General features: G+C 39.9%; 1 protein-coding gene across 1 annotated transcript in view; it reads right to left on the bottom strand.

The window, feature by feature from the left end:
- SNTB1 (syntrophin beta 1) overlaps positions 1–24,843 on the bottom strand; it is a 111,308-nt gene that overhangs the window by 44,612 nt on the left and 41,853 nt on the right. Inside the window, exon 2 of the mRNA XM_021546490.2 lies at positions 10,265–10,481. Within this exon, the coding sequence (XP_021402165.1) occupies positions 10,265–10,481 (217 nt within the window). The remainder of the gene's footprint in view (positions 1–10,264; positions 10,482–24,843) is intronic.

Here is a 24,843-nt window from a genome sequence, read left to right as displayed (position 1 = left end):
GCTTGCAAAAATACTCATCCCTCAGTGACTTGTAATAGAGCTAGTTTGGGAATGATTGTCAGTCACCAAAGTTTGATGATGATGCACTAACAATTGCAGAAAGTTTTCCTTGTTCCATGAGCTGAGTAACAAGATGACTGGACAATACAACTTACACTTCTCAAAACTTAGTTCAAAACAGGATACTGCTTTGACTGTACTGAAAATTATTTTTATCCACAGCACTTGTCCACTCCCAGAAATACATCTGCAAGCATCATTCCTTAGCAAGCTGCTGCATAGGCCAACTTTTATCTACACATCCTAAAGTCTAAATCCTCAACTGTCTGAATTCTGCTACTTGGCGACTGCTGTAAAATCTTGACCAGAAAACCTTAGGAAACTGAACTTGCAGATTTCCACCAAAAGCCGGGACTCCTGTCTCCACAATCAACTAGGATGGAGATACTAAAATAAACTTTAAATCTTCCCGGAAACCCATGGGCTGTGACTGCAATCAGATGCTGAAAGCACTGCATCCCTATAAACTCTTTCCTTTTCTGCCTTTCAGCCCACACTGCTTTGATTTACCAGTCCAACTGGATGATGTTTTCTGTATTGCAGCTGACTGATGGCATTTCCATACTTTCTGAAAAGAAGAAAATACCACTGACCTTTGTAAACTCCAAGACTAAGGCACTTAAATGTTTCCAGCAGTCTAGCCATTATAGCTTTGATTTGTTCCTTAGCTAAACTGACCACCTCTTACTGACTTCTGTTTATCTGCAGTTCAGTGATAAAGTTCCCTTATTCCCCACTGAATTGAAATATTTAGGGCAATGCCACAGCTGTGTTTATTCTCACACTCCACCACAGTTATGTAAATACTGCATATGGAGCTGTTTCTGATAAAGCCCATACCAACCCAAAGGAATTATATGTTGGCTCTAGATGACTGCCAAGATGCGCGGCATCTCTCCAGCTTGGCAATGCATATGAATGATATCACATTTTCTCAGAGATCATTTGGCAAACCTTATAATAAAAGGGTAATTTTCTCTCTCCTTTTCAAAGACCCACAGTGAGCTGAGGAGTGTTTCCAGCATCCCCTTCTCCACCCGCAGAACACGGGGGTGACACAAAACCCAGTGCTTCCAAATGCTGTAACCTGGCACGCAGGTTACCCTTCCTCTCTTCATCAGATTTTCTACTTCACAGTGGATCAGAAGAAGTTGAAAGCAAATGTTTGGTCGACCATACTCATTCAGCATTTGATAAAGCTTCTTTCTGTAAGAGTGTTCATTATCTAAGAAATGCCTTTAATCAAAACTCTTGAAAGTACTTCTGCCACCAGCATTGGCTCAGGACCAAATCAGGCACTGAGTTACACTTCATGACTCTTCCTGGGTCAGATTATGTATTCAGTGACTGATTAAAGTGTGGAGTAAATCCCTTGAAGTTAATGATAAGCTGGAGCCAGAGTTACTCAAGTCCATCACACTACTTTGATTTTACACTGGCACAGAGAGGAACAAAAGTCTGTCACCGACTTTGCAAACTTAAAGATGAATCAAAGGCCAAACTGTTCATTCTGTCTCCTCCATCACTGTCTGCACATGAAACCACAATAAGTAATTTTGGTTTTTTCTGAGTGTACAAACATAGGAGCCTTTCCAGGAAAAAGGGGGATTTAGAAGAACACAAGCTGATTTATATTTAAAAAGTTGTCGTTTTTGTTATAAAAGAAATTTTAAAAAATGTTAAGGTTCTTTTGAATTCTACATGCAGCATCAGGAGATTAACCAGGAACAGAATACATTAAAATTAAGCAATGGAAATTTTGGGCTTAGTCTGCAAGGAAAATACTCCAGAGAGAGACTGTTAGGCTTGCAATGAATTCCCCAGCATACTCTCTGAAGAAGCATCTTCATTTGATGATCCTAAATGGAGGTGAAAGCAATTTTACCAAGCAAGCACTACTTGGTAATCAAGTGGAATTTTTCTATGTGACAGGCTCTCGGTCCCCTTGCTGTCCCCTTCCTGTCAGAAGAGTACTTGCTGTATTAACACTTACTTGGTGAATTTCAGCTTACAGTGCTAAAAACGATGTAGATACTTTCCTGGGAGCTGGACTAGACTGATGTCCAGCCAGAGGGTGTATATATCACTAATGAGCTGTCACAGTTGGTTTCATTTCTATTTGCCACCAGCAGGGCTTTAATACAAGGGATATCAGAGGAGTTGTACCACATGCAAGTAAAGAAAGGATTTGGTTCTGCAGTGGACTTGCTCACACCACTGCATACAGATGCTGACCAATCTGCAGAGACATCACACACTGCCTTCTCCACCCACAGCAACGACAAAAGTAATTGAATAGGTTATAACTGTATATGGATATTAAGGAGCAGGACTCTTACACCACAGGGCCCAAAAGACCTCTTATATTTTACTTTCTTGATTTATTCTTTTATATTCTGGTTGTAATTTTGCTGAATATTGGTAATCCAGGAATATAGAGTTCAGCCTTCTTCACAGCAGATTCAGCATGAAACAACAGCAAAAGCACTATTTCAAGGAAGAGTTGGGGTCAATTATTTGGGAAAAAAACCCACAAACAGCATTTTTTTCATAGAGATGTCAGGAATTTGATTTAACTTTAGAAGATGCTGAAATTTTAAGAACAGAAGATGTTATTGGTATATTCAATACACTGCCCAGAGCTCCCTGAAGCAGCTGTTTTTCCTGAAGCAAACCTACAGCCAAACTCAAAGCAGCAGCAGCAAAGCAAACCTTCTGCAGCTGGAACTGAATCTGGGCTTGGCAAAGAGCATGTAACTGCAGCTGGTAATAGTGGGAAATGACCCCTTCAAATTGAGAAGAGGGTGGAGGGTCTCATGCTGCTGCATAAGCAAGAGATCATGGGTTTGGAGATGAATTAGATGTCTTCTGAGAAGGAATGGCACTCTTGCTGTTAGGAAGTGCTGTAGTACGACCCAGGGGAAAGAAGAGGATGTGATCCACAAGCGTAGGTGAAAACTGATATGGAAACAAGAAAAATTAGTAGGGCTGCTGACAGATCAGCTCTGTCTTGTGGATGAGTTGTCACAGAAGTCTTGCTGGAAGAGAGAAATGGCAGATCCACCTATTTTAGCAGGGTATGTCTCAATGTCTCATTATGTTATAGATCTACTTTTTGGCTTCCATGATCAAGAATGCCAGGGATCACTGCTTACTTGCCAAGTGAAACAAAACTGAAGCCAGGCAACCATGACTACAAAGCCACAAATTCCTTCTGGATCAATTACTGGCCTCTGAGTGCTGTGGGAAGAGGCACCACCTGGGAGCCAGTCCCAGAGAAACTGCCAGCTTCGAGGGCCTTGTGCATGGGTCACCTCCTGACCCATGACTGGCAGTAGACCTTCTTCCCATTGAACAGACACAGAGACTGATGGAAAAGCTGTATGCAAGTGGTGAGGAGAAGTAGCAGCTTCAGCAAAACTCTTACTACAGTAAAACAGGAATTTCCATCAGCAGAAACACAGAAGAAAGCAAGCTAGAAGTGACCAGAGGGTATTAAAATAGCAAAGTATTCACACACAACCTAAGCACTAAGGACCAGCCTCAGCATCTAGCAACACTGAGCTGGGGCACCTCTGATGGCAGCCCACCACCAGGGCTCACACTGCGATTGTCATTTGCTGCCACTCCCATGACTACACGAGGCACAAGAGAGAGCAGCTTTAAATACACCAGCTGAAATCCTGCTCCTTAATTAATGGCAGATCAGGCCAGATCAGAGCTGTGAGACTGAAATCCAATTTGCAGATGGGCTGGTAGGTGAGGGAAAGACCAGCACTGAGCAGAGAACAACAGCCAGGCAGGAAAAAGAACCTTGAGGCTGTCACTCTCTCCAGACTGAGGGGACTGGGAGCATAGCAGGACACTGAAACCCTTGCAGATCAACTTTCTTTCTTTGGGAGATCTCAGGGGTCTTTAAACTGCTCTTCAACATTATTTAGCATCAGCTTGGGTGTTGGCACTTACATACCTTTACATACAGATGCACATAAAAACATTATTAACTATTTGTTCTCTTCTTCCCTTCAGCACTCCCACTGCTCTTCCTTTCCCTTAATTCTGTGACACATTTCTTGGAGCAGCTCTCTTTCTCCATCTTTTCAGAGTTTTGGTTTTTATCCTTTTTTACAAAAGTGTTTGTTAAGTAAAGTCTGCTGCAGTCTTCACTCTCTGGGTTTGTTGCTCTGCCTTGCTGGTTGGCTTCTTCTTTAATCACTTTTTCTTAATTTGTGCTCCTCTCTTCCCTCCATGCATTTCTCAAGGCAGTTCCTTTTTTTCTGTTTCCCTTCACCTGATTAATTTCCGGTTCCTCTGCTCTTATTTCCATTTCTCATTTCAACCCTCTACAGCTGAAGCTTATTGGAAAAATCAAAACTCTTTGACTTTTTCAAAATTCCCCTAACTGAAGCAATGGCTGAAAAAAACCCAAAATGCAACACAAAAACCTATCAGCATGTGGGGTTTTATTTTCATTATTTAAATATTGTCATAGGAAATAAAGACTTTGGTTAAAAGCTTGTTAATCAAAAATCCAGCAGAAAGCTTTCTTCCAGCCTTAGTTACTGCCACCTCCTCATCACTCACATCCTTCCTCACCACCCAACTCACAGTGACATTTTATTCCTGTCAGGTCATATTCACACATAGACACACACAAATATATATAAAGTTTTATTTATAGTCACATATATGCATGCATGCTTGTGAGTTACACATGCAAGAGTTTTGCCCATTCCTATTTGATTTATGCTGGAGATGGGAAGGGCACCAGGAGCTCACCTGGGTGGCCCAGAAGGATGGGGAAGGGAGAAAGCCCCATGCCCCTACACCAGGAGAAAAGATTCATCTTTTTTTTTCATGAAAATGTGATATGCCTAGTCCGAAATTCACCAGGACCTGCAGAGCTTGAAGGTCAGTCATGAGATGCTGTAACAATCCAGTTCTAAACTGGTACCTCAAACATCCTGCAGGAAAACTCAGGGGTTTTCATTGTGTCACCAGATCCTGGTGCCCCTCCCAGTAATTCAGCTCTCAAACCATTACCCAGACACATCATCAGTCTTTAGGATGTTAGAAACGTATTTTAACGTGATTTAACAGAACAAGAATTAAATAATGAAAACAAAAACAATAATGAAGTTCACCTTAGTCTTGTGATTTGACTCAAAAAGGCAAAAATGCCCATCTTTGTGGGAGGGATAGTCCTACAGAAGTATCTGATCTCAGTGGCCTTTCAAGAAAGATGAGAAAAAACTGAGGCTAACAGAAAAACTGGTATGACCCACACTGAAACTGTTTGGTTTGGGACTTTCACAAATTATAGAAAACAACTATTTCACATAATGAAAAACAAATTTAAAAATCACTGTTTCTGCCCAGAGGCTTCAGAGCTCCAGCTCCTACAGGTTTAGAAAACTGCTCCTTATCAAGATAGATGACTGCAGCTTATAAAATGCACCAGCAATTGCAGGGCTGCCCAAAAAGCAGATGATGTAGATGACAGAGAACTGTCAGACAACCAGTTATAGAACCATTAATTATTAAATCTATCCCTTAATGGATTATTAATTGTAGCAGTTAATGACTTGCCCCCAAAACACTGTTATGAGAGAAAAAATGCAATGTTACAGGTCCCTCAAGTGGCAACCCTAGCCCTGAATGCACTGACCCTGGCTACTGAGAAGTGTCCCACAGCCATGAAAGGTATTGAGGAGGAAGAGGAGGCCTTCCCCATGACCCATCCCACAACTCCACTCCTGTTGCCCATACCCCAAATTCTGCCCTCTCCTACCCTCAGAGTACTGAAGGGGATGCAGCCAATGCCTTTTTAGCTAAGTTACCTAAGTTCTCTCAGCTTAAAAAGAGGCAACAGTAGATAAACCTGTTGTTTTATCTTGAGAGGCAGCAGTGGATAAACCTCAGGTGCTGCCTCCTTGTTCATCCCTTCCAACAAAGAGCAGGTTTTGTAAGCAGATTAGCTGTTACAGAACAGGAACAAAGCAAGAGACATCCAGCTTCACACAAAAGCTCGATTTAGACCCATTACAGTAAAATAGTTGGAAGCTAAGGTTAAAAACACATTTTCATCATGACTTTAAATTCACAGCCTTTTGTGGGCAAGGCTGTAACAGACCAAGCACACTGTGATAGCACAATCGGGTGATTTAAGAATGAGGAGAGAGTCAGACAGAGTTTCACTCTGATTATAGTCACTTTTGTTCTTTTCTGGATTTGAATTATACTCTTTCAAGTTGCTTTACTTTAATGTTGGATTGTTGATATAGTAATCTAAGGAGATAATAAACACAGCCCACCAGGAAAAAAAAAAAAATGCTAACAAAAATTCTTGATATAAATCAGACTGACTCAAGCATGCTCAATGACTTCTTCAAAGGACTTATTGATATTCATACAGTAAAACATGTCTGTACCAATAATGATAATTAAGTGCTATGTGCCTTTCATCCAAGGATCTCAAGCTGTAGCTCACAACACTATGAATTAAGTATGGTCTCTGCATTTCACAGAGGTTCTACAGCCAGGGAGCAGCTCAATAACAACACAAGGAGCAAAGCATAAATTCCTTGAGATGTGGAGGGCAACTTTTAATACTGGTAATGTGCCCATTCTATATCTTTATCTATGCTCTATCCCCCATGCAGACAGAAGTTGTCTTTCCTTGCCTACCTACAACATACAGTAACAGAAAAAAGGCCCCAGTTTCCTAAACCAGAGCCCAATCTAGCTAAATCTGTATTGTGCACTAGGGAAAAAAAATTCCCAGCTCCCCGGGAAGCCTCACAGAGCTGCAGATGCCCACCCAGGGCTGACACAGCTCCAGCGTGCCAGCAGTGCCAGCACAGTGGTGGAAATGGGCCATCACCTCCTTACTCCTTGGTGCAGGGCTCAGCCTTTGCCCAGCACCTAACCCCATCTGGGCTTGCTGCTGCCAGTGTCACTGACTATGCTCAGTGCTGTCAAACTACCTCCTGAGAGGCAGAAAACAAGGCAAGTGTGACCTGTGCTCTCCAAGAGCTGCTGTAGCTCATTCTGGCTCTCTGGTCACTCTGTGGCAGAGCCCTGCCCTCTGTGAGCCCCAAACACACATGATTCAGGGAAATCATTCCCCCAACAGCAGAAAAAAACCCAAGTGCTGACAGGATCAGGCCCACACCGCCTGGATTTGGCTGAAAGACATGTAGGCAGAATTTTAGGGTGACTTCAAAAGCAGATGAGAAAACCTTTTCTGTCCATATAGCTTTGTCTCATTTCTCCAGGGAATATTGTGTATAGAAGCACCTTTGTATTATGTCCCAAGATTTTAAAGCACCAACAGAAAAAATTTCACCTGAGAGACCTTTTTTTTCTCCTGTTTCTTAATATCATCACCAGAAATTGATGAAAAGCTTTTTACACTGCAGCAAGGTTTTCTGCTTATTTGCATTACTAGCCATGGTCATTTCCACATGTTCCATCATTGGGAGGGGATGCTCCTCAGTGAGACCTGACATTAACCTTTACTGCTGCCACCAAAAAGGTCACTTATCAATGAAAACACAGCAAACAACTGATTTTAGCAACAATTATTTTAACCAGTTTCTTCCAGTCTAAAATATAACAAGCCCTGCACCTAGAGAAGAATGGCATAGATGCTCTGCATCTTTTCTCCTGTTGGCATGCTTTTATTATTAAAAAAAAATCCTACACACTAATTTTGGTATTGGTTTGTATTAAGGATCTTCTCCTTGGTATCTTACAGTTGTTTTTTTTAATCAGGTAACAGAAAAGATCTCCTCCAGAATGAACCCACAGGCAGATCAGATGAAGGAGACATCTGAGAACTGCTGGCTCTAAAAGGATCAGACATCACTTCTGCTCCAAAATAACAAGTTCACCAAACCATCTGAGAGTAGACACAGACTTCAGAATCTCTGAACTGGGGTCAGTCTTCCATGAGAAGAAAAAAAGTCCTATGCAGGGCTACAGCTCTAATGGGAAAAACAATACTCCTCCATGCCTATTAAATCCACATTTCACTGCAACTTTCTAAGAACTGGAGACAATTCAGTGCCAACAAGCATTTCCTTTTGGGTCCCTTAACATAGGTATCTTCTCATGCTGGACATCAAATCAGTTCATCCTGGTCCCAGAAGGCTGCTGACATCCCCAGCCCAGACTGAAGAAATCGCTGCACTGGAAAACTCATGGTTTCCATGCCCACACTTGCTCTTAAATGAAAATTAGCTCAGTTATAGTCCAAAGGAGCCCTTTAATGGCCAACATATGCTTTGGCATCCTGCCAGCAGAGCTCTCTTAAAGCCATCCAGGAAAGTGACACCATCAGTCATAAAATCTATGTGTGTCAGGTCAGTGGGTTATGAAACAGAAGTGTTGTAAGCATGTAAGGACATGGCTTAGGCTCTGTCTGAGTGAAGACAAAATTACTGCTCTGGAATCGGATTGCTATCTTGGAAGACATTCCAGTAGGAAAGGGTCACTGCATTGTAATACCATTAAAACTGGGAAATATGAGTTCCAGTGATCAGAATTGTGAAAAATCACTGAAACCAGCAGAGATGCTAATCCATGGGGTGCTACTACGACACAGCAGCTAGCACGATGGTGAGGTACTGCATGCTTGGATGGAAAAATCCATCTTAGACTGCACTGTGCTGGACTGCAGTAAAATCAGAAGTCAGTCTTTCCACAGGAAATGACAGCAACATAACATGAAAACCATGATAACAAGCAATATGACTCTCCCACACATTACTTCCTAGTAACACTGAAGAAAACACACATATGTATCATACTTCAAAAAAGTCAGCTCCATTGCAGAGGTTATCATGAGCATGAATGTGTGTCCCTCTGAGTCAGTCCTGGCTCTCAAACCAACTGAGGGCCAGGAGAGTGACAGAAGGTGAAAACTACAATAAAATAAAAAAATAAAGGGGAGAAAATATGAAAAAATATGAGAAAATAAAGTCAATGCAGGTAAAATATCATTATATTTTACTGATTAAAAAAATACAATCAGTATGAGTATTTTTAAAATACACACCATGACAGAGAGAAAGACAAATGCCCAGACAAGTGATACAGCTGTCAAACCTTAAACTGTGCAGATGTACGTGGAAAAAAAAAGTGGCCAATATCAATAAACATCTTGATCTAAACTGAGAAGGACTGCTAGTGTTATTTCTGGTTTACAATTGAATTTCTATAGCAGTCAGTTACACTGATTATGGGGACAACCACTACGTGAGATGAAGAGCCAAAGCAAGGTAAAGCTATACTAAACAATAAAGCTTGGAGGGGGAAAATTAAAAGGTCAGACAAATGTAAAAAGGAAAGATGGAAAACTATACAGATACTAATACAATTTCTGAATTGCAGTGCAAGAGATTACACAGAAACCCATCCTTCCCAAGCCACTTTCTTCTCTCTCCACTTCTCCTTATGCTTTTCTGCAAATGAAAATGTAACTTTTGTTTATGCCTATATGTAAATGCTGAGAATCAAAGGCATTACACACAGCTTCTGCAGAAAAATGAAAAGGCCATTATTTGGATGGAGAATTAGTCTGTATCACTGACTTGACTACTCCTGTTTTTATTAGCAGCTGTTAGAGAAGGGATCAGGGAATGTGCTGGTGCAGTGCAGCTGTTCCACATATGTTATAAATAAGGGCTAGTAAAACCTCATCCTATTTTTAACATTAAGAAAAAAAACAAGTCACAAAAATTCCCCATTAATGCCTTGTAAGTGGAACTTTTCTCCTCTTTTTGACTTTAATGTCCAGAACTGAATACTCAAACCAGACCATTCTTAAAACAATATTAATTTAAAAAAGGAAAGAAAATGCAATTTAGTGGAATCAGATTTAACCAGCCTGGAGGATGTAAACAATTAGTGTGTACAGTGTCTTTTCCTTCAAAAGCAGACATTTAATCAGGATGAAAACAACCCCCTGAAATTTTATTTCCAACTAAAGTGCTGGATGACTGCATGGAAGTTCCTCTAGCATAACCAAAAACTGAGCCACGCCTCATGTGTCTCAGACACCACCAGCAAAGCAGTGCCAGCTCCCCTTGCTGGGTCACTGCGTGCAGCCAGAGCCCCACTCCTGCTCGCCAACCCCAGTGTGCAAAACAACAGCAACCATTCAACGTGACAGTGAAATCCCAACCCCAGACAAATTCACCTGTTTTCGGGGTCTGACACTGTCATGTTGCGTGTCACGTAGCACATCTTGAGGGGAATTGTCTTCCTGTCCCTGTGGATGGAGAGTGAAAGCTGCGACATCGGGTCAGCAGAGGCGCAGCCCAGGCGCGGAGATTCGGGGGGAGGCGTCTCCCACCCGATCTCCGACACGGGGGAGCCCTTCTTCACATAGGGGGTCGCTTCTCTCATGTATTTCACTATGGAAGAGAGAAAAAGAGATGGAAAACAATAAATAAATGAATATTCTGGAGTTCCCTGCCTCTGTGAGTTCTCCGGACTGGTGTTAACCCTCGATGCTGTCCATCAATTCTGCTCACCAAGCATCCCAGCATGGGAAGCTCTGCAAATACAGAAGATGAAGATGTGTCTGCTGCCAGTGTCAGTACGGTGCTATGAGTAAAATGAGGGAGAAGAACACAACAGGCAAAGTAAGAACATACAGACATACCATGTAAGGAGAGCCATCCCACCTTGTGGCAATAGGTAAGCAGTCATGCAACAATTGCTTCACACAGAAGCCATGAGCTGTCTGAAGTACAGGGATGTTTAAAGAAAGACATTCAATCAAGTGACTGTGAATCTATTATTCGCCTATCTAAAGTGTTCCAGCAATACTTTCAGTGATTCCAACTCACATCTTGCTTCTAGTTCACACTTGTCAGTGTCTCACCACTAATCTCAACTACTATTGCTGCTTGCCGGGAAGCACTTTTGCCTAATCTACTTGTACATATATATATATATATATGGAGCAAACAAATAACACCTCTTAGTCTTCTCATGGGGGAAATAAAATTGAGTTTGAACCTTTTGTGAGAGTGAAGGTGTCAGATTAGGTCTCAGCCTCTTCTGGGCTTTTTTCCAGAACGGATAAGAAAAGTGAATGTAGGATTCTGAAATTAGCTTACAATATTAAACTATCTTAATGTATTATACCTCTTTTACATGCATGCTTCATATTCCCCTCTTTATGCAGGCAAATACTGCAACATTTTTCTCATTTTTTAATTATTTTGGTAGTTTAAGATCACTTTTGCTTTTGCTATTGATGTGCTGGGCAAGGGCTGAGCCCTTCCCCTTCACAAACCTGATGGAGTTCAGACAAGACAAGAGATCCCATTTAAATGCCCTGGTTAAGCCAATATTCCCCCAGCACACAGCTGTGGCTGCATCACTGGCTGCTACCACTTGATTGTACCCACAACTCAAACAGCAGTGACATGACCTCAAAGGGCCTGGGCATTGTGAACATGCTTGTGGAAATTATTAAAATGTTCTGAGAGAATATTTCAAGGAAATGGTGCAGATCATCATGTCAGCTCAGCTGAGGAAGCTGGGAATGACTGAATAACAAAAAGGTGAGTAAATTACAATAGGGCATTGTGGTGAGGGATGTTAAATTAGGGAAAGCCAACTGAAGTTTTTGAGTTCAAAATGAAAGCAAGATAAGTATTCAGAAGAGTGGAGAACAACAGTGTTCCTATCAAAACCACAGATCAGGTGATTAGCTTCAGCAGCACTATTTTCAAGGCACTCTGTAAAAATTTTACCAAGAGAGAAACCAGTACAAATCCAGAGTCCAGGCTCTGTGAACACCTATTGCTACTTTTTCTCTAAAACACCTTAGTGCCTATCTCGCCATTGTTCATTTTATCCTTTCTTAAAAAATTGGTTAACTTCAATCACAAGGACTTCTGTGTTTAGGTATGTTATGGGATATTCCTTTTTGGGAAGAACCATTTATGATTCATCAGAAAGGTTGTCCATTCAACACTGATGTTTTTATTTCCTTGTCCGATACTATTCTGAGTATTTTCTTAAATTAATTTCTTAAATTAATTTTATTAAATTAATTATTTAATATTAGTTTATTTTAACATTATATTATTTTATTAACTATATTATAATATTTTATATAAAAATACTTGAATTTTAAGATGATAAATTTATTAGATTATATAGGAAATTTTTTTTTAATTTTTTTGATATCTTTTTGATACTTTTGGTTTATTTTTTTTTAACTGTTAATTGGGAGAAATTATAAGATTAATGCTTGATAAAAGGCTGTTAAAATGTTTAAAATTTTTTTTGAGATTTCTTGAAAAATATTTGAGAATTATAAAAAATAGAAATGTAATGATTTTACTTACAAGAAATATAGAAAAAAACTTAGAAAAATGTATAATATAGTTAAAAATTAAAATGAAATTTTAAAATGGTTATTCTGTGCCAACTTTTATCTTCTCAGGAAAAAGTTGGCACAGAATTCCACCAGGCTTCCAGAAACTATTTCAGGCAAAAAGAGTTGAGAATTATTTTTTCTAAAGTTTTTTAGATATCAATCTAAAGTCCATTATCTAAAAACTTGTGTCACCTAACTCCCCAACCTGGTGCTCATCTTTGGGTACTCCAAAATTACATGACTTTCAAAGGTGCTGAAATTAAGCAGTTGTTACCAGTGTCATAGAGATACTGGTTTAGCAGCTGCCATCTCAGTTTGGATGTACTCATAGCCTTAGGGAAGCCAAGAACAGAACACATACAGATGTGGTGAATCTATTCCTGCTAACACTGAACAAACATGATCTCGTCATTAATTTCCATGAGTGGAACAGCTGAAGCTGTGAAAATCACGTTCAACTTCAAAAAAAATTTTGTTCCCTTTAAAATTAGAGTTTCATGATTGCTCTGTTGAAAAAAGTAATCCAGTAGTTTTGGAGCACTGGTACAGTGACATGCCAGCAAATGTGATTCCAAAAAAGGTCCAGGTCTCAATAGTGTAGCTATTTCATCTGTGCTATTTTTATCCTTTCCCAGTTGCAGTTATATCCATTCAACCCTAGCATATTTTAATTAAGAGAAGGAGAGAGGGGCAGGAGGAGGAAGGAAGCTGAACTAAAAACTTTGCCTGGAAACCTAAGCAGGAACACAAACTGTGAATTTAATTCCCCAGAGACAGGACAGAAGAAAAGAGGAAGCCTTTCCATGTGCCAAAAGCCAAGTTTCCATGCGAGGTACTGGTGAATTCATGGCAGACAGCTGCAGTATTTCACAAAATCCCATGAAAAAGGAAACAAGAGTAGGGGAAGAGCAGAAACATAATCCTCATTCCAGAACCTGAGTCTCAAACAAAGCAAAAGCCAAGAAGACTACCTCGAGGAAGTACATCCTATGAAAATTCCTTCCAACTTCTAAACTCACAGACATCTAGTTTCTACTGCATTTCAACAGAAGATGGTTGCTTGGCCATAGGGATATGAATAAAGAGCTATTAATGTCGTGTTAAACTGCTAACACCATCTTCATATGAAATTCCACTGAATGAAAAAATAAATATATGCTTTCTGTAAAAAAAAAAACAAAAAAAACCCAACAACAACAAAAAAAAACCAATAAAAAGCCCAACAAAACACATTTTTCTAGCTTCTATTAATAACATCCCACTTCCTACTAAACACAAGCACAGGTCTCTGGATTCATGGCTGATCTCTGCTGGGTTTTACAGCCCAGACTTTATGGCTGTTGCATATTCAGGTGTGTTTCATATTTTATAAGCCCCCAAATGGATACATATAAAAGCACAAATATAATATGGGAGTGGAACAGGTGGCAAAACTCGATTCGTTAATATAATTTTTGTTATTATTTAAACTGCAGACCCACTGCTTTCCATTTACTTCACCAACATCTGTAATTACATGTCCATAACCAAAGCCCAGTTTATGAATTTAGCTGGAATCAGGCACACATTGTTCAGATGACTCATAAGTTTTATCAGCAATTATTTCCTATTTACCTCTAAATTCTGGGTGCAAATACTGCAGAACATTCAGTTTTATAACAATGCACTAGCAACCCTACTACATACATAGCAATTTAGGATGACCCCACACTTTTACATTCTGCAGCCTGTTCACTAACCAGTTCTTAATCCACATAGCAGAAAACAAGTTGATACCAGTATCTATTATAGGCATATTCCTATTCCACACTACACTATCTGAGAATCCTGGATACAGCAAAGTTAAACTGCAGTTATACTATTCACACCCACCATCAAGTTTTAAAACCAGAAAAAAGATTATACAGTCTATTGGACATTAAAGTAATAATGTGGATAATACTGTTTTCAGAGCATTACACTCAAGAATTGGATTTTCTTTTTGATACAATGGCACAAATTCAAGTACTGACTGAAAAAGAAAGCAACTATCAAAAACACTGGGTTTATATATTGCCAATGAAACTACCTAACAAATTAAAACATCAAAATATTTAATAAATATAAAGTATGCAATTGGATAATAACTTTGAATTATTAATAACTATTATATATATATATACATACATATATATCTTTAGTGTATATACATATGTCTAACATATATATAAATATTAGATATATATTTATATAAAAATGCCACAATCTTTAAGACCACCAGAACACTGCAAACACAGAAAACAACATGCAGGGAATCAGAAAAAAAAATCTAATAATTTCATTATTTTAACTCAATTTACTTATAAACTGTAAGTTTAGTCAGGAGTTGTATGAACTCATTTGTTTGAACCTATAGCTCAACTTCAGAGATCCGTATATTCAGTACTAATTAATGATTCATACCCTTTTGCTGCACAACTAATAAGAAACTGTGGTCAAGCAATTAAAATTCCAATTTCTGGAATACCCCTCCCCACAAAGAGAACAGGAAGGGAAGTGGCAATCAAATGAATTAATCCACTGATACACATTGAAATAGTTTGGATTTATTTTTTTGATCTGCAAGACAGGCAACATAGCTTCCAAAAAAGCACTTCATTTATTTTTCATTTATTTGTGCTTCTGCCAAGTCCCAAGACTCCACAATTAATGCTTTGTTACTGTTCACAGATTACTTTTTTGGGGGGAAGAAGCAGGCTTTTAATGAAATACTACAGACCAACTTGGTCAGGTTCTTGGCCGGACGCCTTTCTGAGGAACTGGGACTCTTCTGACACATTCAGACTGTTTCCTAGGAGGGAAGACAAAGACCCTGAGGGGAAGCCAGCAAGCCGGGGGAAAGCTCTTTTGTTACCACAGGAATGAGGACAGGATGTGTAGGTTTACAACATGAAAGTAAAGGGAACAACATACTCGAATCTGATTGAAGACACTTGATCAAGGAATTCCCCTTTGCAGGAGAAAAGCACAGAGAGTCCTCTACCATAGTACCAGAATTTGCCTGCTAGGCTTTATGGGAGAGATCAAATTTCCGCTAAACTCAAGCCAAGTGTCTTACAGTGAAGCACTGTATAAAAATGAGATGAGCTGCTGGTGCCATCATCAAACTAAGACCCAGAGAAAAGAATTTATGAATCAGACCATCTATGAAGATGTGTCACATGATCCTTTCAGCAGCTTTAATGTGGGCATAAACCAAAAAACAGTCAACAGTCCTGCTTGGCCATGTTTCCACTACATTTCCTACAGAAACATCTGTTACTACGCTTGGACAAGCATTATTTATCCATTAACATCATCTGCCATCCCCCATGCTGAAATGGATTTGAAATAGTAAACCTCTTGATCTGCCAAAAGCATCAGATCTCCACCTCTGGAAGAAGACAGAAATTAGTTAAATAAAGGCCTTGTAAGAATAAAAATCCCCTTTATGCTTTGGCCATTTCTCACACTGTAGGGAGATTATGCTCAGCTTCCATTTTTCTGCTGTTTTTAAAATAATTTCACTAAATTCAGTGAATTGTCTATTCAAACAGAGAGAGGCTCTGTTTGAGCCTCTCTTAAAGTGACAGGCTTGGATTTAAATCATAAGGGGCTGTTCTTAAATCCTTTTAAAAATATATTGCACTTATTATACTTTTTATGTGGAATATAAGAAGGAAAATTGCAAAAGAATAACTTCAGAAAGATCCAGAAGACAAACACATCTTTAAGATAAAGTTACCTGAAAGAAGCACCTTAGCAATTGGCCCCAAAATGTAGCTAGTAAGCAATCAAGCTTCAAGTTTAAGTTTTCAGTAGGGTACAGCTAGGCTGGATTAAAAAGATCAACAACTGCATTTTTAAAATATAAAGAATACTTCACAATGTGCTTTTAAATTTGCAGCTACTTTTATAGGAAAGGTGAAGCTATGTTAAGGAAGGCTATAAGCACCACCACACAATTGCACTCAACAAGGTACAACAAATGTACCTTGCAATAAGCAATTTTATGTAGTTAAGAGAATTTTTTTTGTCAACAAGGCAAGAGATTTGTGGTCCTGGCCCCATCAAACAGGAGAAAATGGGACTAAATAAGCTCTTCTCAAGAAGCCATGAGAGGGTGCAGTTTGTGAAACCACATGGTTTTGATATTTGATAACTTGAATAAGTCACAGTGATTAAGCCACACTGTGTTATCTACATCAGGTAGATAACAACAAACGTAACTTGCCACCAAGAATGTTTTAGAAGTTACGAAGTGGCAGGGGAAAGCCCAGCACAGGTCTTGGCTGGGGCAGTGGACAGTGTTCCTATGGACACTTCCTCCTTCCCATCTGCACTAGGGGCATCCACTCTGATTTCAGCACTTGTGAATCTTACTCATATAATGGAGATTACATTCCCAGGCCATCCCATGCTTCTGTATAACACCAAAAATTCTTCTGTTACTTATCCTCTGTTTCTTTTCCTGAGACTTTGCCTGTGATGTGGGCTGATTCAGCCACTGATTCCCCAGGCCTGATGTCTCCCTTTAGCAAACACTTCTTCAACAGAGTCTGAGTTTCGTCAGCATAAATGCTTTCTAGGGAGGGAAGGCTTTACATGTTTTCTTATCTTCTGCAGTGTAACAATTTTGTCAACTGTAACTCTAAATATTAATTAACTTTCATTCCTTCACACAGCCATGTTTTTTTACTGTACATAGAGCAGCATGAGCAGAGCACACAGCTCAGCCCCACCAAACTGCAGCAGACAGCCTGAAAGCTTCACCTCCAGTCAGCACTTCCCACCCACTTCTCCCTGAGGTCACCTGGAGCTGGTCACTGCAAACCATCCCCCTTCAGCTCCTTTTCAGCTGCATTTCCATGGTCTAATAATAAAGTCCATGTTTAAAGTTAACAGCACGCATGCTTGAGGATGCAGGACAAATTTCTGTGCTGGGGTGAGATTTTCTGTATTTCTGTTCAAAACAGATTAACAGAAACTGATTAGACACAAACTTGTGTCCCACAGAATCACAATGGAACTGGAGGTTGAATACATGACACTAGCACTTAAACTGATAAAGTGATCAAAAGCAGTCACAGGTTGTCAAGGTTGTCACTAACCTGGTACACAAAATTTTTAAACTGGTAAAGTAATAATAATAATAAACTAAAGGCAGACTGTTTCCATTGGGTGTTTCTCAATACTTCCCATTATAATGTCCATTACTTATACCTACTACACTGAATGTGCCACAGTTTCCTTCAAGTAATTTAGTTTATTTTAAATTTCAAATTTTCTGTTTCAATCAATTGGATGCATTCAGTTCAGAGTTTTGATATGTCACTAACAATAATTGGATGAATTCTAGAGTCAAGGTCTCATAAGCTATTAATCTATCTTTCAAAAACTTTACATACTGCAGCAAAATAACTGCATATACATGTCTTCATAATCTGAAAAACCAGTTTTAGCTTGTAAATCCCAGAAGTACAATGTTTGGTTAGAAAGAAGACATGTATAGCTTGATCTAGGAGACACTGATGCTATCTTGAAGAACTTGTACTCAAAAGAAACAGGACTCAGTGGAGAACAGGGAGCAGCTACATTGCACAAGTGTCTCTTAGCAAATACACTACAAATTGAAAAAACTACTGCCAAAACCTGAAGACGGGAGCTATCTAACCTACTACATTTTTAAGTAAAATGAACTTGTACTCAAAAGAAACAGGACTCAGTGGAGAACAGGGAGCAGCTACATTGCACAAGTGTCTCTTAGCAAATACACTACAAATTGAAAAAACTACTGCCAAAACCTGAAGACGGGAGCTATCTAACCTACTACATTTTTAAGTAAAATGTGACACAGCTCATTTGCTACATTGTTATGTGACACTGAACTCTGCAATTAGAATTACGCAGATCTTTCATAATGGAAATGGAAAAACATCTGAAACTGGCAATTTGGGAGCTGAACATGGAAATTAGCAGTCACATTTTGAGAAAAAGCATTGTGGGACCTGTGAGTCACTCACTGATAACCAAACTGGAGGTTCTGCTTGTCCCCAAAGCTGAAGCTGAATGTGTCCTAAGTTTAACAAATAAAAAAAAAAAAAAAAAAAAAAAAAAAAAAAAAAAAATTAAAGGAAAAAAATATGTAGTTTAGTCAAATGGAGTAAATGGAGTAGGTAACCTTACTCAAAAGTACAACAGAAAAATGTAACTTCATGTAAAGCAGAGAAATGGTGCAAAATACATTTCTTCAATGGAACTGGAATGCTCAGATTTCTAAGGGCCTTCTCCTACCAAAAACTGATGTTATATTTTAAAATCTTTTACCTAAATGTCAGGAATGAGTTGATTCAGAATTTCTTGTGTGCTGCTCATGTTTGTTTCCCTGACTCTATCAGTATTTATAGATCCCTCTCCCATCACCCACATACTCAGATGGAATTCAAGGTGTCTGGCATTGCCAGCATGCTATAATTTTTCTATTTACATGAGTAATCTCAAGTGTCAGAACAAATATTTCAGCCGCTAGTGATTATGTGAAAAATACATAAGGGTATTACGGTTTTAGAGGATGCTGTTATTTCAGCAGGCACACAAATCATTAAGTAGTACAGGATAGACTGAAAATGGCACTCACTGAGAGGGAAATTATTATGCTGTATATGATTGTACCTCTTTTACAGATGGCTAAACTGACACAGGTAAGTTAAACTGCCTTCCTCAAAGTCATGCAGTAAGTCAGTGACAGAGTTCTCAGCATTACACTCAATTTCTACCTACATTACTTTTCCTCTTTAAAGAACTCACAGGGATGCTAGTGCCAGTGAAGACTGGATTGGCAATGCCTACTGTCTTCTCCCTACGATAAGATCTTTGAAGATTTTCTAAGATCTCCAGGATTTATTTTGAAGAGCAGAGCTGCAATCACTCACAAGGTTTCAATTCACCCTTTTCATTCTTCACTGGACAATACCAAGAGCTTTGAAAACGAACAAACACGGGGCACGCATTCAGCTAAGAACTTGCTGTGGCTGGGCTATGCTTTGTTTTGGGGAGTCTTTTAGTTTGCAGCCTTACCACCAGGACAGGCCAATGGCCATATCCAGAGTCCTCAAGTACCAGAGATTAGGAATATTTATCCATACATGGAAGGGAGGAATAGACAAAAGGAGAAAGGAATATAAACACTATTTAAGATCAATGGCAAACACAAATCCTAAACTGATTAGGGGAAACTGGGATGAATGTTTCTGACATGGCATAATGCAGTAGCTCTGTTTTTACATAGGTCAAGTGCACCTTTGTCTGGTTCTGAAATCCAAGCACAGCCTCAAGATGCCTCCACTCTACCTCAAGTCATTTGCAAGATTACGCAGCAGAAGAATGGCAGACGTGGAATGAACCTTGGCTGTACACCTATTTCCTGGCTCATCTACAGGCTAGAAGAAAACCACCTGAAGCAGACAGATTGCTCACTGAGGCACTGGAAAGGAGAGAAGAGCTCACATGACACCACCCCTTGTATTTCAAGGGGTAAAGGAAACAGGACTGTATAAGCAGGAAGGATGATGAAAAGAATTGAACAATGAATATTAAACCACGTCCTTGTGCCTCAGTTCTTTGGCTCCCAAATGAATGGAGCTCTTTTCTACCAGGGATTATGGTTTTCTCTAGGAATAAGCCACTGAAATCCCATCAACAAACTACAACAATCAACAATTAAAGAATGAGCACACCAGTCATTAGCATCAGGTAAAAGGTTTTCCGAAACCACCTGCACTTGGAGCAGGCAAGGGAAATTCTCAGAACTGATGCACAGAAACTGAGGCTGAAACCCAACTGTGGTGCCATAGGACTGTGGATGGCATCGTGTGCTGCTCTTTGCATCTCAAAGTCTCTTACCAAGATGACAGCTCTTCTGTTCTCGTCCCTGAGGAGCTATAGTTACTGTATCTTAAAAAATGCCAATGATCTGTGATGGAATATGGTCCTCCTGGAACTTCAGTGCATAATGCAATTTGGGGTGAGAAATACTTGGGAGGAGGGGTAGGTTTATTACTTTTAAATAGACTGAAATAAAACTATTCTACAGATAGGATCTCAAAAAATAATTGAACACAGTGAACAAGGGAAACAATGAAAATCCTCACAAAAATACTGATTTCAGAAACAGTTTTTTTTTCCATGAAATGGTTTTGTGAAGTGCTTTAAAAATACATCTTCATTCAAATTCTTTTCTTTCTCTACAAACAAAACAGAACTGCGAATTGACATTTTGATTTAAAATGTCTTTTTAAGATCAAACTCCTTTTCTAATAAATATTGCATAGAGTTTCCCAGCATCCATTTTTTCATCTGGAAAATTTATACAGTTATGATTCTATTAGGTTTCTTGCAGTGGACTGGGCATTTAATCAATGAGAGCAAAGAGCATCTAAATAGGGTTAGGCTGCAAATTCCTTTCAGTGAGAAGTTAAATCCCCATTAGCTTTGAGCCATAAGCCGCCCTGGGTTTAGCATGCAGCTTAAAAGATAAGTCTGTGAGGGGTCATGGCTCTTTACTGAGGCACAGAAAGCCTATTTCACAGACTGCCCTGCAATAATAATGTAAATATAATCCCGTTTCAGTGGGCACTTTATCCTTACAGAAAACAACAGTGGTTTCTGTCCCAGGAAAAAAAAAATCACATTAATCTTCAATTTAAAGGTAAAGTAATTCCCTGCTTCATTCAGGCCCCACTATAGAGAATTACTGAGTTTGTCCTGGCCCTGTGCTGATGTCGGGGCCAGCAAAGTCCCCCATCTCTCTGTAGGGCAAGACAGGTTGCTCACAGCAGCTGCTTTCAGCAAGCGAAGTCGACTGGGCACATCAAAACACATTTGCTAAATACCAGTTCTGACTGTTTCAGGTTAGGTCAAAGCCAAGTTAAAATAGTACAACCCATTGTTTTTCAAAGTCTGCAAACTGCCTGCCAAGTACTTTTCGATCACTAGCACAAGAGGCTGATAACAGAGGCTGGAAAAGAAACTGAGCTTCAAAGCGCTGTAATAAAATGCAACCCGGGTTCAAATCATCACAGAGAAAACCATTTGTTTAATCAGTGAGAAGAATGTTAATTTATTTGTATCTCAAATTTATTTGCCATTTGTACTACTGGATCACTTACCAGGATTAGTGAGGAACCAGGGCATGACAGCCTCAGATGCTGTTCAAACACAGAACAAAAAGCTGGTCCCCTCCCAAAGATCTTAGAAATCAAGAACAAGTTAAAGGACAAAAGGGACACGACAAGAAAATAAGCAGGCAGAAAAGCCCACAATAAAAATCATGCATGTATCTCCCCATGTTGTTACAGCTGCATTGCATTCCCTGAAACAGAGACGGCAGTAGCAGGTGCTGTTTGTAAAAACACTGAAAAGACCTGAGTGGGGTGACACAGTTGCTAGGATGCTTTTACAACTAATAGTGGCAAGAATTTTCCGTTGTTATCACTGCTACTTCCGAAGAAGGGCCTCCATCAGGACATAAATTTTCAGCATCACCTCAGGCATAAAAGGTTTTCACACTGGAGCTGCAGCCTAAATTCTGCTGTTAGATAAAAATATCGATATTAAAGCATTTGTCTGAAGCAAGGTTAGCTCCAGTGACTGGGAGCAGTTAGGCAGATGAGGATGCCCGGCAGAGCCTGTATGGGCACATATAATGAAAAGTGCTCAAGACACGTGCAGCCTAACAGCGGCTCTGCTGAGCCTCACAGTCGCTGTCTTGGCCACGCACGGTCAGGCCAATGCACACAAAACGGAAAAAAATACCCTGCTGTATGTCTGTCCTGTGAGACCTGGGGATAATCCTGTTGCAAAAGTAAATAAGCTTTCAAGGCTTGCAGACTGAAAGCAAAGGGTAGTACATATGTATGTTTCGTTGGTGTAACTGGTCTTCTTTATGCTCTGCTGTGGCAGCACCTTTGAAATGAGGAGCTGAAAGCACAGCCACATCATCTGTGCTTTTACAGAGGCTTAAGGATACACAACAGGGATAACTATCTGTTTGAGGCTTGTTTGCTTTATTTAGCTCAAGGGCAGGTCTCTCTGCTACTTGCAGAGAGCACAATCAGATTATATCAGTGCTGCTGCTTTTTTTTTTTTTTTTTTTTTTTTTAACAGCAACAGCACTGATGGGCACAGACAGGAAAAGAATGTATCAAGAATAATTTCTGCCTCAAAGAGCTTCTGATCTCAAGGTCACTCACAATTTCTGCCAAAGTCACTGGGTTCATTATCAGTGGGAGTTAGCTCAGGTCAAATGGTCAAAGCTGAAGATATGAATACTCTATAAAGAAGCAAAGCATGGGAAGTGGGAGGAAAACTAACACTGGCAGGTTATATAGCAACATGAGTAGCTGTTGAACTCCAGTTCAACAAGAGATATCCTAAATGGAACCATTGAAAAAGAGCTTTGAGGTCAGCTTTAGTGCTGACACCGTACCTCAGTGCAGACTGCAAACACCAGCCTGTCTGTATCCCTACAATCAGGGTGACTCCTCTCATCTTGGACACCAAAGACCATGGGAATCATATAAACATATATTTCTAAAGAGATCACTCACATAAATAAGCTGACCTTTGAATGTATCGCTATTGTAGGTTTGTGCTCCAGTTTTTAAAGGACAAGTTTGAAACTCTAGATTTCAGCAAATAACGGAAACTGATAATTCAATATTTATCTAAAATTCAGTATTTATCTATAATTCACTATTCATCTACAACTCTTTAAAGACTAATTCTTAAGAATTTTAGAGACTATAAGAGACTCTCAATTTTTAGAGACTATAAGAGGCTGAAGTAAAGTTGGCAGCAGATTGATAGCTTAAAGCAAAACCTTTGAGGAATCTGCTGATTGGTTATTGAATTTAAGAAAAAAAGATGAGGATCTGGGAGAGGGTTTTAAGCTAGCTGGTGGCAGAGGTACGTCTGTGACATTTACATCTCTTCCAGCACAGAGAGTGTTAGAAACTTGTTCTGGTGGGTAAATAATGGCCCACTAGTTACCCCAAGTTAGGAGCTGAGAATACTGGAGTGCTGTATACACTCACTCTTCGTTTAACCAAGGGTTATTATGTAGTTCTTTCATTAAATGCATGATAGATTAGAGAATGTACAAACCTATCAATTGCAAAGAGGGCAGACCAGTTCTGAAGTACGTGCCAGTAAATACAGTACTTCTAGGTCACTCCAGCTTCCTCAAGACTGTTTTTCACACTATTTATATTCCACTGCCTTGTCTTAGTCCACTGAAGGGACCGATCATCATCACCACCTTCAGAGGCAGGACTAGGAGACTCATAGGATTCTTGCAGATTGACAGCACAATCCCTGGATCTCAGTTTTGCTTACAAACACTAGATCTGGCTCACACTCTGAGGTTTATAGGATTTGTACTAAGCATGCAGTGACACTAATGATCAATGACCAGAAAGCCCTCTTCAACACAAGTATTAATGAGATAATTCAGTAGCAAGAGAGCAACTGTATAGACACAAGTCAATACAGTAATACATGGACATTTATAAATGTACAAAGATGTACATGCATCTTTTCAACACATGCCATGTCCTAGGGTGCTATTAGAGATTTCTGGCTCCCCATTCCTCCAGCAGCTGTTACCTGATCACAGTGGTTCTACCCCAGGACCAATTCTACACTTGTTCCTCTGTCAGGAATTGAGCAGCAGCAGTGTCCCCTTCAGCCAGCATGTACCCCAGCCTCTTTGCTGCCTCCCTCCCACAGGCACACACTGCACACCCCTCTCACCCACCCTACTTATGCCAATCTCTTCCCTCACTGCCCAAAACATTTCACCTGCCCTTTTACCCTTTCCTTCCCACAGCAGCAGCCTCTAAACTCTTCTGCTAAGGAAGGGAAGAAGGAAAGAGAGGGGGCACAGAGATAACCAGTGCTGCTGAGCCAGGCTGCCCTTGCCTGCTCCCCTTTGCTCCGTGCAGAGGCTGCACACAGGGAGCTGATGCTGGACCCCAGCACCTCTCTCACCCTGGCAGTGCCCTGTGTTGGGACAGGTGCTGCAAGAAGCTCCCAGGCTGTGCTGTGCAGCTTGCAGAGCTGTCCCCATGGGAAAGCACAGCAGCAAGGGGAGAGGCATCCCAGGAGCCATGTGCTGTGCTCTGGTGAATGATGACAACACGTTCATGTCAGGAATTCTATCTACCAATACACAGAAATATTGTCTCCCTGACAAAATATCTTTATAACATTCATAGCACTCTCTAACCAGTATTTTCAAGTCACTTCACAGCAGCTCAGCACCCATCAGTCAGATCAATTTGTGGCAGTAGGGTTTTAGT

This window comes from Lonchura striata, chromosome 1 (assembly GCF_046129695.1).
Source record: "Lonchura striata isolate bLonStr1 chromosome 1, bLonStr1.mat, whole genome shotgun sequence".
Lineage (NCBI taxonomy): Eukaryota > Metazoa > Chordata > Aves > Passeriformes > Estrildidae > Lonchura > Lonchura striata.
The sequence above is the reverse complement of the archived record's forward strand: the minus strand, read 5'-3'. Positions and strand labels throughout refer to the sequence as shown.